Source organism: Harpia harpyja, chromosome 6 (genome assembly GCF_026419915.1).
Source record: "Harpia harpyja isolate bHarHar1 chromosome 6, bHarHar1 primary haplotype, whole genome shotgun sequence".
NCBI classification, from domain to species: Eukaryota; Metazoa; Chordata; class Aves; order Accipitriformes; family Accipitridae; genus Harpia; species Harpia harpyja.
Window position 1 is genome coordinate 40,375,657 of NC_068945.1, and position 20,218 is coordinate 40,395,874.

Here is a 20,218-nt window from a genome sequence, read left to right on the forward strand (position 1 = left end):
CTGATACATAAAATTGTTTCCAAGTAGAAGAGAAGGTTATTTCTGTTTATATAAAATCACATTCTCTTCTGAGACTATGCAGTGAATTAGAAAAAGTTATCAACGTTAAAAAAAAAATCTGTGATTTATTTTTCAGTAGCTTTAATCTTGGCCTCCAATACGCAAAAATCAAGAAAGAGACTTGCATTATGTGGCTATAATCAAGAAATTTTAATTGCAACCATTATACCTGCAGGGCTATATTCTGCTTCCTTGTAATATTTAGAACAGGAAATTAACAGTAGTAATTTCATGATAACCTCTACTAAGTTTTAAAAGAAACAAATGCTTTGAAGAATAATTGTTCAGAGTAACATGCTAATTTTACTTAGATGCAAAGCTTAAAAAATTAGAGGTTATACATATACAGTTGAAAAAACAATTTAGACTGCAAGTCTTTCTAAACAATGGAAAAATACTCATAAAACAGTTATGTAGAAATAATGTTAAAGACAATTTCGGGACTAAAGTATGTTTTGAGTAGAATCTGAACTCTGCAGGCAGTTTTAGGACAAAAATGCTGCTAAACTGGAAATTGCTACTAAACTTTAGATATACAAGTCTTGAACTGATGTTCAAGTCCTCCTAGACACTGAAACAGCAGTCGTATTTCAGTGCATCCACTGACATTTAAGAAGACAATCCTACTTGTATAGTCTAATTTTTAATTCCAGTACCCTTCCTGCCTCTTTTGTCTCAGACTATATTTACTCCAATACAACATCTGCTGCATATTCAGCATGTTTTGCAGCAGTATGAAATTGTATTTGGATTTTCCCAAAGTGGAGATTCTCCCTGCATTACAAGTTTGCCATCTTTTTGTCTTTTTTTTTTTTTTTTTTTTAATGTAGACAAATTAAACTTCTCTAAGAAAATAACCACTGCTAATTGTACTCTGGAATATCTGTGTTACAAGCAGAATGTTTGAAGGAATAGCCAGCAAAAAAACTGGGTCAAGAAGAAACCTGTTCTGTTTACCCCAGTCTCAGTTTCCCTCCTTGCTCATTTCTAATACTGCACATTTCCCTCAGTGTACCTTACACCAAAGACACTGAAAATGAGTGAATAATGCCTACAGAATACTAATCTTTTCTTGGTGCAGTTCCCCTCCCCTTCAAAACACAAAACCTTTTAATGGAAATAAATTTCCATTTTCTTATCTCTACAGTTTACATTCTCTCTATATGAAACAGAGATTCTAAACATTTTGAAGACATTAATTCTTTTATTATATAACTAACATTTCAGTTCCTTTCCTAGTTTTTTCACAATTATATCCTTCTTATTCCTCAAATCAGCCGAAGTATTTTACTCAACTACTTAGGCTATATCCAAAGCATTTCCATATGCAGAAAGTGGATTAATCTATTTTTATTAAAGAAGGAATTATTTAACCCTCTATTTAACTTTATTCAAGAAACTGACTTCCTAAGAAGCCTCTATGCTTCAATGTGTTTCAAAAAGTATTTTGGTATCTTACCTAAAAGATCTGCTAAATCAGAAGATTTTACCAGTTGTTCTTTTTTCAGCTTCTACCACTAAGTCGTCAGATCAATTTTTCAGGTCAGAAGATGACATTAACTACCATAAGAACACTCTGGCTGTTATTCTGAAACCTTAAGTCAGCCCAGGCAACTGCTGGCCTAAAGATAAATTTATTCAGGAGGTTATGGTGCTGATGCAGCTCAAAGTAAAGTCAACTTGAATACATCAGGGCTTATTAATTCTGTTTTGGAGACAGGCCTAAGCTTATTCCAGCAGATGTGTTTGAGTGCACAAACTCTACTCCATGTCACTCCAAGAACGCTTGCTAGCTAGGTTTCAAGGTGCCCTGAACGCATCAAACTCTCCAAAAGAATGGAAGTAAGAGAAGCTGGTGAGCCCGAGACAGGCCTTACAGTAACTATGTTGGTCTTTACAGTAGCACTCCAGGGACTTCCCTATCATCAAGCTACGGTACTAACTATTGTCAGATGACAAGAAATCAGTTATCTTATCGTTCCCTTGTACTGGGAGAGAGCCTGAAGAACTGGTTAGTACACAGAAATTGCAGCTACCTGACTACTCCCTCTCCTGGTGTCTGGCATGGATTACTCACATTCCTCCATTACATCCACAGAAGTAACCTTTCTGGGACTCATCCAGTAATGGTTTTGGTCACTGTACATTTAAATTGATTTTCATGAGAACAAAAGTAATTTTCTTATGAAAGCAGCATGATAGATTAGGTAGCAAAATATTAACTAGGCATACCCCAAAATTAATGGTTCGATTCAGCTCATATAACTTCAGGTGCCTAGGCTGCCATTATAGTCACTGGAGAGCAAGTCAATACAGCCCACAAGGTCAGAACACAGCTCACCTACCGTGAAGCAGCAGACGTTTAGGTTTCACTGATTATTTTTAATAGATCTCCACTGACTGTAATTGGAACTTAGAACCCCAGATGTAGACACCCATGATCTATGTATCTTAGCTGGAAATTTACTTGCCATGTATTACCATTTTAGATGCCACAGGCTGCCACTTCAGTGGCATGTGTCTCCTTTACATCCTGTGTCATGCCCAACGGCCCTATGCAGAAGTCCTACAGCCTCTTAAGTGGTAGAAGGCAATCATGATGCCTATTCTTCAAATTAGGCAAGGTGGAGTCCACTCAAAGTTTCTTTGTGTTTTAGATGACACTAAAAGGCAATTTACCAGACTCAGATTTTTTTCAAGAATATCTTTCATTATCTCTAAGCATATACGCAAAAATATAAATTAGGCATTAGTGGACTAAACCTGGTAACCACAACAAAATACCATGCATTTAGCATGTAAACCACACTGCAGCAAATAAGAGAACATTACTTTCAAGTTAGGTGTGTTATTGTACTCATACACTTCTCACCTCTCCACTTCTAAAGAGAGTTACCTTAGGCCACTGATTTTAATAGAGCCTGATTTTAAACTGTAAGTGGTCAAGATGGGTATGGTCAAAGTTTTTTCTGTTTTCTGTCAGAAATGTATTCCTTCCTGTATCTTTTCATTTTCATTCCACTTTGTCATTTTGCTTGGTTGATAAATGCTATTAGGACTGACAAAAGAGCAAAAGACAGAAAGAACACATGATTGCAGCAGAATTAATGCATTTGAAAACTTTATCACCTAGAGAAAATGAAGCAATATACCCCAAAACTGCTGATAAATTTGGCCTCACAATTGCGGAAGTTCAATAATATTTCTAGCAATAAACAGAAAAGCCCCCTTACAATGCACTTCTGGTTACTAAAACTCACCAGAAAAACTCACCAAGTACAGTCACTGATCATTTCCTTCTGTCAGCAAATGCAACTTCGGAGAAGTTCACGCCTAAGCGTAAGCCTACTCAATTTTTACTTATGCCTTTCAGGATGCAAGGACTCACCTGAAATGCCATTAAAGGTGGCTACTAAAATTTTCCAATCTTAAGATTCACAACTGCATTATAAAGGCATAATTCTTGAAAAAAAAAAATCAGATTTTTAAAACAAAACACAACTACAGTTTAGAGCCTGTTCATGGGAAAGGATGTACTAGGAGGGCCACAGTTCCTATTAAAGTACAGATATTTAGGATGCATACTTAGGTATTAAACATTTTTTTTACAGTCATTCTGAAGCATTCTAAAATATCTGAGAATCAAATTTATGTTAAATTTAGCAAACATTACATACCTCAACAGCTGGAACAATATCTATGCCAACCGTCAGAAATTCTTCAAACTTCAGAAATGGATTAAAGCAGCTACCAACATCAAGTAATCTGATCTTCCCCAAGGAGTGGAGCAATCTAAGAAGCAGCAAGAATTCAGTTTTATCAAACATCATTTTTGAAGTTATATTCTGAGTAACAATTTCAGATAACTAATGCAAAAAACTTCTCAAAAAACACCACAGTAGTGACTAATAGAAGTAAATGCCTTACTTGAATTGCTGAGATACCTAATGAACCAAGCTCCATCAGTAAAGCAGATGGTCCTCAAGCGGAAGAGTTACGTTCAGAGCAGCTGTAATACTATTAACTTGTGTACTTGTTGTAAGAAACTAAAATGGCAACTTGTGTGTCCACTAGACAGGCTTTCTCTATTACTTTGTGTTTCCCACTTATCTTTTTGTCGTATTTATTGGTGTTGAAGTCACACAAGTCACCAGAGTTAAAATTTCAGGAGTTTAAAAAGAGAAACTGGCAACACTCAATGACCTACCTACTTGTCAGTCCCATTTTAAAGAGCATCTGAAGTGCCATAATTGGTTTAATAAAGACAAGAGAACACATAATGGTATTCCAAGGTGAGCAAAAAAAAAAAAAAAATCTAAAAATGAAAGCATTTAGTTATTCCCTGCAAAAACTTTAAAACATTTTATTTGCTTTATGTTAGCGAATATTTTTTTAAAATGGATGACTGCTGGAGGTTCACTCCAATTCTATTTTCAGTGGTTGCTGTGAAAGAGTTTATCAGTCCATGCAGAGCCACAAACTTAAAAACCGGCTGCTTGAGTTGTAGGGAAGTTATTCTAAACATCTAAATGAAATGAAGTATTCCCTCAAAACTACTTGGGAAAAAAAAGTCTATTTCATGCAAGGCAATCAGTTTTATTTTGGAATATCCAAAAGCTTCTTAATGAGAAATAGTCAAAAATAGCCATCTGGTTTAAGAAAGAGAGTCTTAATCAGAGTACTTCTGAAGTACTCAAAAACGACGATTTATCCCATAGGAATTCTGGAGAACATTTTATTAAGCCAAAAATCTATCTCCTTATCTGCCACTGCATGATGACCCTACTATTCAAGGTGAAATTATAGGTAGGAAGGCCAATGGCTGTAATGCTAAACACTTAACTATGCTACCAAACAACAAAAGGTGAATGATTAAAAAAAAGGGGGAGGAGGGGATTAACTTGAGAAATCATGACTTACTGCTTAGAGTGATAGAAAGAGGTTGACAGACTGCTGAGGACACTTTAAAACTTTAGTTCCAGAATGCTGCAGAGATGCATATATACCCTCCCAAAACATCACGGAAAATGAAAAAAACAAACCTCACACTGAATAACTGGCCAATCATCTTCTCAACCAGATTCCAAAACTTCCTGGAGTAAAAAAAAACCTAAATGGATGAGTGGGAGATCAGAAAGAAGAAACGAAGACAGGACATTCTTTTACTGTCTGGTGGAAGCTCCTGTTATGGCACAGCAGAAGATATGCTAGAGGCTGGCAGATGAGATTTGCGTTTTCTTGGGAAGCTCTGACATCATCTGTGACAGAACTGCAAAACCAATCTGAAATGCCTTTATGAAGCTAAAGACATCATTGCTCTCTTCTTTAAGTTAAATATATAGTTTTAAAAAGAAAAAGAGACGCCTGGCAACTTTTGAGGATAGTGACTGCAGCCTTGCCTCTGAAAGCATCCTTATCTTCCAAAGGATAGTCTCCTAGACCAATGCCTAGAGGAACATTTGTTGTCTTCAAGTTTGCAACCATAAGCATTTTCTTCGTGACTAAGCCAGTTACCAGTATATATAACATAGTATCAGATAAGATCAATGCACCTGTACAGAAGTACTGGCAGTCAGTTATCTCGTCTGCATTTAAAGGTTTTGCCTTGTCCTGGCACTTATTTTGCCTAACCTCATAAGCTGTCCCTCTTAAATGAATTAGAATTTGAATGTTGCACTCAGTTATCACTAATATCAAGGACTCAGCTGTTGAATACATCCTACAATCAAAGACATTGTTCTTCAGTTTTTTATTTTCCTTGCATTCTGAATTTGGAGGCCCCTGCTGTTTATTCTTTCTTTGCAATTGCAACAAACCAGTAAATGCTGGAGTTAAACAATTCTGTTCAAGTCCACTAGTACAGACTTTACATCCACCTGTTCTTTAAACGCCAACTTGATGAGTGCATCCACATATCAAAAATATAAAAAAGATACACAGCACCACTAGCACCCAACAGTTTGAGCTTGTTCTATTAGACCATTTATGGGGATGCATCTAAAAATTTCCATCATGACTTGTAAGATCTTAGAACACCCAAAATCCATTAATAGAGGCAAAAAAATGTGAACTCATAGCTTTCACAGGGAATTCACAGGGAGGAGAATGATAAACTTCCAGCAAGCAAATGTTGCTTTTTGCTTCAAGTTTCTGTAGCCAATTCCAACTGGCATCTCCAAAATATTGCTTGTCATCTTTCTGGGAAAGATTCAGCCCTAGAGAGACAGATAACTGCAAAAACTTTCAGAAACAGATCTGCAGGGCCAATGGAGTCCAACAAAGCCATGGTTGTGCTTATAGCAACAACAAAGCAGTAAGAAATACTGCAGGAAAAAAATATCTTTAAGCAGCAATAAAGAGATCTGGGCTCTCTGTGCTCCTCCTAAACTCCCAGTGATCTACCACAGAGAGGATGCTGGAAAAGCAAGAGGAAATTTCTTGTTGCATTTGGCAGAATAATAATGCCAAGTTTAAGGATTTTGCTTCTACATGGAATAGAAGATATCCAGGGGATACTTATGTCAAAATACCAGCATCACCAAGGCAAATAGTGCAACAATTATCTTTAAGTTAAAACCGCACACATTACCAGGCTGTCCTGTAAGTCAGTCAGTACCGAGTGTTATTTCAGAATGAAGATGATCACAACGTAATCTGTACAACAGGAATTTAAATACTGCAGAGTGACCATTCAGATCCTAGTGGCCATAAATCACAAACACAGGCTGAAGTCAAGTAGTGTCTTTTTACACGCAAGGCTAGTATGAGGTTTCTCAGACCAGCACATGTCTTTTGTCTCGCAAATGGAGACACTAATGGCAGATTCTCTCTCATTCAAACACAAAAACATGTGTCTGGTAACAGCAATAGAAGACACATGGGACCACAGGAAACACAAGAGGGAAGGTGACTGTAGTGCAGAGAAAACTGCCTCTAGAGATCTTAACATTTTCCATTTAAAGTGTTCAGTGAAATACTTGTACAGATTAAAATTAAGCAGCACAACCCAGAACCCTCCAGGAGAGCCCATTTCACCTATGGTAGAGTGAAAAGAAAAAAAAAAAAAAAAAAAAAATCACTGTGATGTATTCTGTCTTCCTCTCTTACAATGCCTGCATTCTTGGCTGCAGCGTTATTTTTGACTGGGTGAAGGGGCACACTTCTAGAAAGCTACAACTCTGGATTCCTAGCTGACCAGAAGCCAGAAACTCTATTCTGCACTAATGGACAACAGATCCAAGGCATTTGATACAGGGCAAATTCGCTCTGATAGGTGTGTCACATCCAAGGAACCTTGTAGTCTAAGTTCAATGCAAATGTACTTTGAAACCTTAAAAGTAGCAGAGATTCAGATGCTCACTTGTGTCTTGACTTCCTGTTGCTTGTCAGATTTTGCTGCCTCTCAGAACACAGGTGCAACAAGTTGCTTAGTAGCAATTCTCAGGCTCCCAGTTATCAGGTGCTTGAAATCATTTTGAAGGTCTTCAGAAGCACTTAGATTCGGTCACTGAACATATACAGAGAACACAGACCATCGATTCAAATGGTCTGAAGACCACTGGTTCAGATACCTACTTTTTCAGCACTGTAACTCTTAAATCAGATTCCTCATTAAAGGATATAACTTATCTAGGTGACAACCACTGATCCAGTGAGCCAATGACCTTGTTAGAAGCATAGTTTTGCTGAATTAATTGATAATCACCCTTCAATCTCCTGTTTCCTAATGATTTTCAGTCAAGGCAACATTAAAAGCAAGGGAAGTACTTTGCTAATGTAGGTAATCTCCAAGCACATCTTGGATCCACAGTTCTCCAATGCATTAGTGTACAGGTAGAAAAACAAAATGTGCATAGTTAAAGATCAGGAACTGGTAAAGAAGTATACATAGCCTGGGAAATGAGTGCATTTTAAATATATCCCACACTTGTTTATTTCAAGAACTTTATTAAATGGACTGCAGTTCTTGATTATCAGCCCCCTTAAAAATGCACCTATTATTCAACTATGTGCTGTACAGGTAAGTGACATTTTCTCTTGGAAGTAAATAGAAATAGAGCAGTTAAAGTGACTTTCCTTATGGTCATACATTTCTGAAATTAATCACTTCATGCTGATCTCTTAGTTTACAGTTTTAAATTATTATTTATCAAGGATGGGAGGGGAAAAAATTCTGAAGCCTTACGCTGCTGTCAGAAGAGCTATACATCTGGGTCTGAGTGGCAACACTGGTATGCCTCAAATCTTCTGTAACATCCACACATAAAGATATCCAATGGGAAGGTCTAGCTTGCTGAGATACATATGAAAGAAGGAATGATGGGTTGTACCATAAGAGACAGTCAAATGAGCACCTGAGAAGAATCCATACCAAAAAAGTTGTGATTAAGGATAAAAAGCAGAACTGCTTAATTTGATGGAAAAAGAAGAGAAACAATACTCAAAAAGAGAAGAAAGAGGGGACTAATTTATTGAAGGGAGGAGCTGTTAAACAGTAGATAACAGCCACTTTAACCTTGCAAGACTGAGCCACTTTGATGTCCAGCTTCACAACAGGGGCAGTTATAATGTTAGAGACATAAGAACTCATTCTGGGATGGAAGGAAGTACTGTGGACAATACAACACTTTTCATATAGATCAAAGTAAAAAAGGACTGTTCACATTAGTTATTTCTGTGAGACTCACCAATTTTAATCTGGCAGAGAGGTGGGCAGCATGAGCAACTGGAAATGGGTTCATCAAAATAGCTGAGTGACTTTCTGAGTTGTGCTAAACTTTGCACTTCTGGTTCCTATGATGTTTCCTACCATCACCTTTAAGAGCTGGCTGAGTGCTTCCTACTTCTCTCCACATCTCCCAGCATCTTTTTTACTACCTGTGGAACTTTTTATTCCTGAGCTAGCTTTGCTCCTTACCAAGCAAAGTACAGTCTCTCTATGATGGCATGCCAATAAAGGTAAGCTCAGAAAGAGCTCCTACATAAACAACCTGTTTTTAATACTACTCGAGAGAGGATTATATATGGGAGGAACAAAATTATTGTCTTTACACTTACTAGAGTAAAACAAAAAGTCACAGGCTTAGCCATACCTATAGACAACCCCACAACTCTTACTTGTAGCGTTACATGACCAGAATGGAGTGACAGTATTTGAACAAATATGTGCGTGCGTGTGTGTGTAGGTTCCCCCACACCCCTTGTACCAAGACCTCACCAAGATTCAGACTTCACTAATTGATCCGTGTAGACATGGTAGAAAAGCATTTCAGGAGGAAAGTATGCTTTGTGTAATACGCAATCCATTTTCATTCTGATAAACTGTAATTTCTTTTATAATGCATAGAGGAAGAAATTGAATTTTGATTTCTCTGGGTAGTAACTTAGAACAGCTATGCCTTGTTGCTTTAAGGTCTGTACAGCTACTAAAAACCTTATTATCATTTGTTGCTTACTCGGGTAAATATTATGAATCTTGCCTTTGCCTGGTATGTCTTTATGCATGTATGTATTTTTAAAGTTTTGAGAGTGAAGATAAAAAAAAATCACCATCACTCACCATATTAACAAATACTTTTAAAATTATTTAATACAAACTTCCCTATTAACTACTTTCTATACACACTAGTCAGAACAAAAGGTAAGGCTACAGACTACTAGTAGCAAGAAGAAACTCATGTGAAGTTAGCTCTGCAACAGCCACTATAAACAGTACGAAGTATGAAGACGGAGCACATGCAAAGAGGGAGCTAATGCTTTACCATGACAAGGTGTCCCACTGGAAGACAAATCAGTTTTAAGTAGTGTATGATCATCAAACCTATTGATTTAAATAAACAAGTACCAACAAACTGCTATTTATAGTAATGCTAAAATTATATGTTAGCAAATGCCAGCATTATTGAGATGTTATAAGGTATTAGTAACTCATCAGCCCTTTGTGCTAAAGTGCCTGGCAGTTCTCATTAAGAACAGGTATTCATTTTGAGGCTGCCTTAGCAAAATGAGCACTAAAAAGAGGAGTCTGGGGGAAGTCAGCTTGTGAGAAGCCACTACTTTCATTTTGGAAGCATCTGTTTTGTCTTGTCATAATAGGACAACAACAAGGAAAATGGTTTTGGTTTGCATGTAACTATTTAACTACATAGGTATTTGGAATCTTTATGCCCTTTGCAAGTTACTTTACAAACATGAGAAGCCACAAAAGACACATCTGCTAATAACATTCGTAACATGCTTGTTACCTTCCTAACTAATACTGTATCTAACTTAAGTGCTGATCACACAAGACATGCTACAATATTGAGAAAAATCTCTTCACAGAACAGAAAAAACACAATTTCAGACAGTTGTAAGAACTGGTCTATAAAGAATATGAAGCAAGTTGTAAGTGTAACATTTAACGATAATATGCTTATGCATTCATTATTCCATTATACTTGCAAAATATTAAATTCTTTCCATCACACATGGAATAGCCACAAACATGACCCATGTTATTTAGGAAAAAAAGGAGGGTGGGACTGTAACTGAAATAATAAAGCTACTCCTGAATGCCAAAAATAACATTCTTACTCAAGTGAAGGTCAAAAACAAAATTAAAACTGTTGTTAGGAAAATACCTCAAGGATACTACAATTTCTGCAGAGCCAGTCATCAGAAAGCTAGCACATTTAAAATTAAGGGTTATAATTCAAAATTGCTTTTGAAGTGTATAATTGGAATCAAGAGTTTCTCTGCAATTATTTATGAAGAGAAAGTTTTAAGTACTCTGATATTTACATTTGGCACTTAGTACTTACATAAGCAATTGACTTTTCAACAGTGCTGAACAGCCATTAGATTCTAACTTAATTAACGTCTCCCTTATTTCACCTCAAGGTTTAATATAAATTACATTGTACACCAATGACATACAAAAGTGAAATTGCTCTAACACTTAAGTGCAGATGACCAAGTTGTCATTCTGAGGAAACTTTTTTATGGCATCCACCAAAATATACTACAACATAAATATTTCTTGAAACATGTATATATTCACATGAAAATGCCCTTTCTTAACTATTAAAAATACATCAGACTGATCTAATACATTATGGAGAAAAAATGTCCAGGTAAACCTTATCACACAAACAGGGGCAAAAAAAAGTCTGGAAAACAAGTAAAACTTACTCTTCTGTTATAGCTTCATGATTCGTCAAGCCAAAGTTTGGCAAGGGATCTTCAATCTTGGGAGCCTGGGGAACATTTAAAGCTGGAGTGGTCTTAGAAGCAAGAAGTGCTCTTTTTTCATCTTTCTCAAGTGCTTTTCTTTTCCCACCATTCTGAAAATATTCTCGGCATACACTGAAAAGACAAAAAGAAAATATTCCCCAGAAAAACAGAATGCTATTTTTGGTCATTACTATAGATAAGACACAAGACAGAGGTTTAAAAGAGACAAGTGCTGTCAGCTTTTAAACAAATCTGGGTTTTACTGCAACTTTGGTAAATCAGCTTTAGGAAAGATGCAATACACCCAAAGACACACTTGAGGTCGAGTGGTGTTTTATTTCCAAAAATTAGGCCACAAGCCACAGTCGAGTAAACAGATTCAAAATAGTTTTATCTGGATAGACTTTCAGAGCAAGACAGCAGAAGTCTTGTCAGAACGTCACCAGAGGGTAAACTTCAGCTGTCACCTGAGCACCACAGTTCTCCACTAAGGTGCAAAGTTACTAACTAGCTCCCCATAAATGCAGGGGCTTCTGAAACATCTGTCTCTTGCAAGGCACGTAATGTGGGGGAAAAGAAGCATAGTCCAGGCTTATGGGCTTACATACACCATGTTTTAATTTTAGTTGAGTTTGCCTGGGGTGTTTTTTGTTTTTAAGTAACAGATATCTGCAGTAGCTGTACTATTGTGGAAGACTTTTTCCCCCCATACTTAATTATTTTGCTAATAGGAACCAGAACAAAATAATCTGGTCATACTTGAAGAGAAATGTTAACCAGTTTAAAGGAATGAATATCATCTAAAAAGTTAAACTGCACCTGCATACTTCAACCAGTAGTCAGTATTAGTGTATGCGAACCAAACATTATGATCAAGAATAACTGAATTTTGTCCACAAAATAGAACTAGAATTGGAAACAATTTTTGCTGTGAAATTAAAAAGCCTGACTCACCCTGCACAAAGCAGTATTTTTAATTAGATGTGCCAGCCAAGTATTTGCACGTAAAGTTTTACAGAAATAGTACTTGTTTGAATGATGTTTTCATAACAACCCATTTTTATGATGCTTTCTTGAAATTCACTCAATTTTCCTCTAACAAAGCTGCAGACATTTGAAGGAAACATTCCAGAAAACATAAATTCAAGTGTAGTTTAATAACACCTTATCCAAAGCAGGACTAAGATAACATTGTATTTCACATCACAGATTCAGGAAAGGACATGTTGGTATAATGCTGCATTTAAATCACAAATAGAGACAAGGACTTGGAATACAAAGGCCTTATCTAAGTGTTGGTGATATTATAGGCACCAAATATATTCAGCCTCTCTACCATGTAAGATGTGAAGGGAAAAAAAAAAAGTTATTGGAGTTTCTTAAAGGGAAACATACACAATCAAACAGGTACAGATAAAAGTCACTTTACTCCAAGGTGGTAGGAAATGACCACCTTGAGTCAGTAAATGTATAATTACAGTAGCACATTATGTCCAGGTTACTAATTCTTGCCGTGAGAGGGAAAAAATAAGTTATTCTGGACCCAATTCTATGCCGACATGCTTATAGGACTCAAGATCAAAACTGACCTTGTTTAAAACTGAAAGCACAAGCAAGTTTTACTTGCTCAAGCAGGCCCTAGGCGTTCTTGCACTAAATATAAAAAGTCTAAAATGCAGACAGTACCCTTAGAGCAGAAAACAATTCCTCAGTAACCAAAGCTATTTTCAGACCAAAGAGAAGCTAGGTGGAATAAAGAAATAAAATCCACATCTTAACAGTATGGAGCAAGATCACATGCAGAAGCATGAATAGCAGTCCAGGCTGCAATACTGCCAGATATATAGACTGTGAAACCACACCAACTCCACCCATTAGAGATTGCATGTGTAGAAAGACAACAATTCTAAAATTAACGAAGTTAAAGTAAAGGGAGCCAGTCATTTAACTTAGCAGGAAAAAGATTAAAAACATCAGTAAACAAAAGAGAACCCTAGAAAAACACTTGAATTATTGCTGGTATGCTAATAAAAGTGTATTTTACACTACATTGGATTATTTGTTTATAAGCATATGATCAATTTAGAACTATTTAGTTCTGTGTGTCATTTAGTCAAAGAAATGAAACTCAGAAAGAAATATCTTTTTCCTCACCATTTATCAGCTACCTTATTACTTTGTTAGCATCTTGCAGTCTCTTTATTTTTATTCTTTTTTCTCATTACATCTCTTAAAACATCCAGAATCAATGGCAGTTTAAATAGCGTTGCACTGCCATTGACCCTGACATGTAAGTCAGAACACATCAAAAAGTTCACAACCTTGGGAGAATGTATTTTCTGCTCAACTATTGATGATATCAACCTTCTAACTCACTAGAAGCTGGTATGTTGCCCAGTTTAACACTTAATGAGCTGTTGCACAGAAGAGCCACCTACTTGTAAAGTGTAGTCTAAGTTTCTCTTGTCACTGAGAAGCCACTTCTTCCTCATTCTTTGTACTGGTGTAAATCGCTATTTTTTCCATACTTGTACAGACATGTACTGTCTATCATGTCAACTGAGTTCTCATAATTCTATATTCTTCTTAACTGACCTTCCTTGTCTGCACAACAAGACAGTATCAAAGTCAACCATGAGGAGAATCATCTTCTATTCCTGGGTTTTCACTGGTGGACAGAGGGGCCAGAGCCACAGGAAGGCCCAAGACTGCATAAAATTCTTGACGTTCAGATCTCAGCCTGCATACCTGTACAGTACCACAAGGAAGCAAAAAAAAAAAAACCAAAAAAAACCCCACCAAACAAATCCACCCATCCAAACGAAAAAAAACCCAGGCAACACTGCACTTCATAATCACTGAGGGTTATCTCCATTTTATGCCTTTCTGAAGTTACAATGATTCTGGCAGGATTACTACATGTTGCCCTTTTGGCTCCCAAGGCCTCAAGAGGAGCTGTCTATGTACTCCCCTTGTGGAAGCAGACCTCACACTTACCGTGGGGTAACAGTAAGCAGATGGGCAGTCACAGCACAGTACCTAACCAGAAGTAAGGCACTCTGTAGTTTACCCCATTGTAACTTGTTGATGTAGCACCATAACTTCACCACCATTAAAAGCCGTCATCGATCACAGTGTGGTTTTGAGTATGCAGTTATATAAGACTCTACATTTAACAACTGTCTCAAGTAATGAACAGAGCATCTCAATTATCTACAAGAAAAATAAAATTAAGGAATCTATTTTATAATTCTGAGAACTGACATGGCTCCATTTGTAACTGACATTTAAGCATTCAGTCTTTGATGATACAATATTAGCTCTACAATTAACATACTTGTTTGTGAAGAATTGTGCAATGTAAATGCTACCTGAGCTAACACTTGCTACAGTTTACACAAACAGCAAAATAAACATTTCAGGTCTAAACTGTTTAAGTTTGCTGGCAGAGAGACAGGTAAAGTGTCCAGTTCATGTCTTTGCTTTTTAAAAAAAAAAAAAAAAAAAAAAATCATATAGGGTTTTGAGATATTTACCTTTTGAGAAATGGAATTAGGTCTGTAATCAGATGTTTCCCTGGTGTTGTGTCCACCCCTCCACCCCAAGCCAGCTTCTGGAGTCAATATCCTTCATTACCAGAGGATTCCAAGAACTTAAAAATAACCAGCAGTTATCATATGATCACTGCTCTAATTAGCTTTAGTGTTCAACAGATACGGTTTTGTCAGAACAAAGTAGTACTTAAGAGCAAAAATGAAGACTGTCATACGAACACAAACAATGAACATTAAGTCTTTTTTCTATTTTAAATTATTTCCCACGTCCTGTTTACGCCAATTCCCTCTTAGTTCCATCCTCCTGAAAGTGAATCGCTCAACTAACTGCATTCATCAAAAAAGCTGCAAAACAGTGTTGAAGGGACTTCAAACATTCATTCAATCTTCCAAACCCAAACAGGATCAGCTTTCCAGTTCTAGCAGAGACCTGTTATTCTCAAAGATCCTGCAAGAGATTACTTAGTGTTCTCTTCTTTTGACTAGACAGCTCCAGTTTCTAGAAAAAAAACAAGGCTTTTGTGGAAAAAATTAGAAGATTTTTGATCATTTATCTGTCTGTCTTGGAGTTGAGCTGTTTGTTATTTTTTAAATGCAGTGGCCAAGGTGGTATTTTGGCTAAGAGCAATGCTAAATAAAGTCAGAGGAGTACTTTACATATCTTGTGGACAATCTCATTAACACACTCCAGTATGATATTTGCCTTTATTGCAAAAGCATCCCATGACTGTTTCATATTCAGCTTGTGGCCTGCTACAGAATCCAAACGCTTTTCTAAAAGCCTGACACAACCAATTATTCCCTGGCCTGTACTTGTACAGTCAATAATATTTAGTATAGTTAACACCACTGTTAATTTTAATCCTGCTCTCAGAGTGACAATTCTTTTCTGTTTGGTCTCATTTGCAAATTTAAGAAACAGATTTTATTCTAACAGGTTACTAATGAAAATATCAGTTAGTAATGGATGCAGGGGCAGACACTGAGTCCTTGTCAGTAAATCACATTTTTAAGATAAGCTTCTAACATCTATTCTTTGCAAGTTTTTCCAAACAGTTCTGCTCTCCCCTGACATTTAACTTCATCAGGACCATATTTCTTCAGTTTGGTCATGAAACAGTCAAAAGACTTCTTAAAAAAAATGCAGGTCTAAATACTGTTTTGTCATGATAGAAGTGCAGATTTTGGGTTTTGTTATTTAAAAAAAATAGCCAAGTCAACACAAGTCTTAACACTGATGCAAAAGCAACAGTAAGAAGCAAACCTGCTGGTCTAGCTTATTTTGTTCTAACTAGAACCAGAACAGGCTGGCATTCATGTCCATACAAAGGTTCACCAGCCTACCTATGCCAGCAAAAATTGTTAGGACAATTATTCAGGGTAAACATCATCCTACCCTATTTTGGTTTAAGGTTTAAGTTTTATGTTGTAATATAAATGAAAGAGAAACAGAAGTGTTAATTTCCAAATACCATTTGCTACTCTGTACTCAGTTTTCTAAAGATGTAAAAAGAAAGGAAGGGAAGGACAGTTGAGTGTTGCCCAGGCTTTTTACAACACCACTCAGGGGATCATCAACCTGCACCTGGAAGGGGATAAAGTTTTAATCCCTCTTCCCCCCCACCCCTCTCCCCAATTAACAGTTGTATAACATTGCCCTGAAACAATAAATAGAACTGGTCCTATACAATGCAGCATATGGTCATCAGCACAGTCTATCAGGTACTGCTTTCCATCTTTTATAGTTTCTGAAGTGTGGATATGTGCTTGTTTAAATCGACAACTAATGAAGAAGTAAAATAATAAGTTTTATGCCATCTGGTTTAAGAATTAACATCAGAATAAGCATTTTTCCAGTGCCTTCAACTAAATAGCTAGAAAAGCTTTTGAAAGGAGAACGCTGCAAGAAAATTGTTATTCTTGATCCCAAGAAGTACACATGGCTTCTCTAGTGATTATTCTGCATTCTCTGATTTACTTTATCAGGTGCTAGTTTCTAAGAGAATACAAGGAAAATGAAGGTAAGAAAAAAAGTGGTTGGTTTTTTTTTTTAACTAGTGGAAAAAAACACTTCTCAGTTTCAGATCTCTGAAAAGATCTTCCTTCAAATTGAAACAAAAGAGCTCAGACTATCCTTTCTTCAGCAGGGATACACCAGTGGTTCCAAAATATTTTCAGCATTCCACTCCCAAATTAAACTTCATCTAATACATCAGCTACCTTCCTGCTGTCATGGTGACACAGTTAAAGCATTGAGCAAAAGCTTTCACTGAAGTCTCATGCAAGTCAAGTTCTCTTGCATGCAATTATGCACCAGACACAAGGAGTAACAACAACAGGACCTGCCATCTGTCTGGCACACCTCTTGGCCCTTTCACAACGAACAAAAAACTGCACAACAAAAAGTCAATCTGGTAGGTTCTGGTATCTAGCCATCCAGGCCTCAGTTCAATCCGAGACACAGAGAATTGAAAAGTACCCCTCTTTTTCTACTGATGTAAAACTCCCGACCCCTTGACTTTGCAAACTGAATAGGTACATGCTTTAATTGAAGCTTTATACTGAGACAGAGCATTTTAGTGCCTCTTACCAGGTAGATTCTCTTCTTAATATGAGTTCATGCTGCAAGGCCCAAACTGGACACTTACTTAAATGTTTACTTTGTAAATCTTGTAGGAACTACAAACAGAAATCAAGTGAGACACAGAGCCAAAACCAAAAACCTTCAATACACAGGCCATCAACTGTTCCTCCTCTGTCCAAACAGACAAGCTTACCAAAAGCTAAGGGAATACTGTTTAGCTGAAATTAAAGTAAGTGCACACAGCTCTGTTGAAAAAAAGTTTCGCATATTAGTTGACAATCAAATTGTAAGAAAATATCAAGCAATGGTCCATGGGAATCTGCCTTGGGTCCAGTACAATTAGTTTTTTCACAGATAATCTGAACAGTGGAACAGTCAGTACTGCCCTTAACTGATCTGCGAACAACGCCAAGCTGGGGAAGGGGGGGAAGATGCTGCAAGAAATCGCAGTATTAGCATTCCATATGATTCAAGAGAGTGTAATTTAGTAAAGAAAAATACAAATATCAGCATTTCCACAGAAGTAATGAATAACACAAATACAAGAAAACAACTAGCAACTGAGGAAGCCCGTAAAAAAGAAGCAGGTAGTTGGGGGGATCACAAGTGAGCATAAATCAATGCCACACCAATTAAAAAAAACCCAAACAAGAAAACACAGAAAACCCACCAAACAAGGTCAACAGCATAAACAGGGGTTTATTACAACCTCAATAGTATTTCTTTAATTTATTTGTCCCTGACAAGGCCATTGGAACACTGTGTCCATTTTTGGGCATAGTTATTTACACCTAACTCACCTCTCTTGTAACTGGGATAAGGATACACAAAACGTGTCCAGAAAAGGCTCTATAAATAAACACTTAACTATGTGTTTTGTGGTTGGTTTTTTTTAAGCTAAAGGATAAAAGACTGATATGTAAAGGAATGGTTTTCAAATATTTAGGAGTCTATGGTAGGGAAAAAGGAAATCAGCTTGTTATTACTTGTTCCATTTCCAGAAGCCACAGAACAGCTCAAGTTGCCACCAAGATGTACTCTAGATCAACTGTTTCAGAGTCATTCCCTCCTCTGTTTTTTTGTTTTATGGGCTCAAAGGACCCATGTAATGAATTTAAATTTAACAATACCACATCTGCTGTTCTTTGCTGCCTTCTGCTCAGCACTTTGCAACACTCACCTGCAGGACCTACAGACTGGCACACAAGATTACTGTTCACTTGTCTAAAATCATTCCCAAAGGCATGACCATTGATAAATTCTCTTCCCAGTTAGATTTCAACAATATTTTGTTTTATTCTGCTGCACAGATTCCATAGTATGCCTTGGATACCAACTGTACGCAGGAATCCCGAGTGACCAACATTTCTCCTCTTTTAGGATTTTATTTTCCTCAAGGATTGAAATAGTTCAGCTGAACTCACTTTCCAACTGGGACTTTCCAATTGGGATAACCCAACAAAAATTAGACGAAAATTCCTATAAGTTATAAACAAGTTTAAAATCTATTTAAAACAAGTTTCACAGAGGTTAAAGTCTGTTGCAGGAGGTTAAGATTTGACAATTAAGCACCAGAGATTTACATTTAGAGATCAAACACTATTATAGACACAAATCAAACCAAAGCCCTGAAAATTAAACTGCAGCTATACTCACTGCATTTGCTTAGTTCAGGTCCAAATGTATGGAAAATTACTTTATGGGTTTACTTGTAAACAGCTTCAGTATCTGAGGGGGGGGGGGGGGAGGTGTTTGTTGAAGATACTTTAAAAAAGGGTCACCTCATAAGAAAACACTTAATAAGCTATTTCCCTAGAAAGTTGGAACAGTAAGAAGGTATTTGTTTTAGGAAGCAATAAATCATTAACATGTTATAGAACAAATCAAAAATTGGCAAAAAAAGGAAAAAACACTTAAGCCTTGTATTATAAAATAATTACAAGTAGAAGTGGGCAATTGCATCTTTCAAATACATTAAGATTTACCTGCAACACCATTCAATTCGGCCTTCCCCTTCACAAGTTTTTGCCCAGTGATTATCTGCAAGGTTTTTCATTGCCACAGCATATTCACACAGAGTTTCCTCATCCTCACAGTGCTCACGCCAGATCTTATCAAAGTCTCCCACTAAACAAAACAACAACAACAAAAAATTGCACATTAGATACAAAGTGTCTCATTACCTCCATGGCAAAATCCCCATCTTCCAATTAAAAGTTGTTACATAATGCACCAAGAGATTACTTTACCTGCATCTAACAAAAACAAGGTCCCCTTTCTCTAGTCAAACACCAAATTCCAGGTTTTGGAGAAGGAAGGGGCTATCGTGTACTTGAAACTAGCAATATTCTCAATACGCTGATTTTGTTCAGTTTGTTATGTGAAATTCAAGTCCCTGGGAAGTTTCACTTTCAGGTTTCTGTGCATGAGCATTAACATGACAAACATTTTAGAAATTAAAGACTGAAAAGTTTCCTAGTAGCATTCGTGTTCACGGCAACTACTGTGGATGATTTTACATGCAAAAATGCTGAAAAGAAAGTTTAACCCAGAATATAGATTTCTTTGAATACATTGGGAAAGAAATTCAAGCCTTCACTGATGTCTGTCTAATCTAGCCAGTCCCAATGAATTAGCTTCTAGGGGACAGTACTGAAGAATCAAACCAACTACGGTCAGGAAATCATAGATAAACTTATCTGCAGATCTCCAGGGACAGATTTATTTCCATGCTCCTCACCTTGCTGAAAAGAAGTCTTGCAGGTTAAGTTCTGGCACTTCAAAGTAATTAAGCACGATGATTTTC

The 20,218-nt window shown here is 36.8% G+C and overlaps 1 protein-coding gene across 1 annotated transcript in view; it reads right to left on the reverse strand.

Moving 5' to 3' along the window:
* The window catches only part of BMT2 (base methyltransferase of 25S rRNA 2 homolog), a 37,757-nt gene that overhangs the window by 4,618 nt on the left and 12,921 nt on the right, over window positions 1-20,218 (reverse strand). The window contains exons 2-4 of the mRNA XM_052789784.1: window positions 19,398-19,539; window positions 11,233-11,406; window positions 3,738-3,852 (exon numbers count right to left, since the gene is read on the reverse strand). Of these exons, the coding sequence (XP_052645744.1) occupies window positions 3,738-3,852; window positions 11,233-11,406; window positions 19,398-19,539 (431 nt within the window). The remainder of the gene's footprint in view (window positions 1-3,737; window positions 3,853-11,232; window positions 11,407-19,397; window positions 19,540-20,218) is intronic.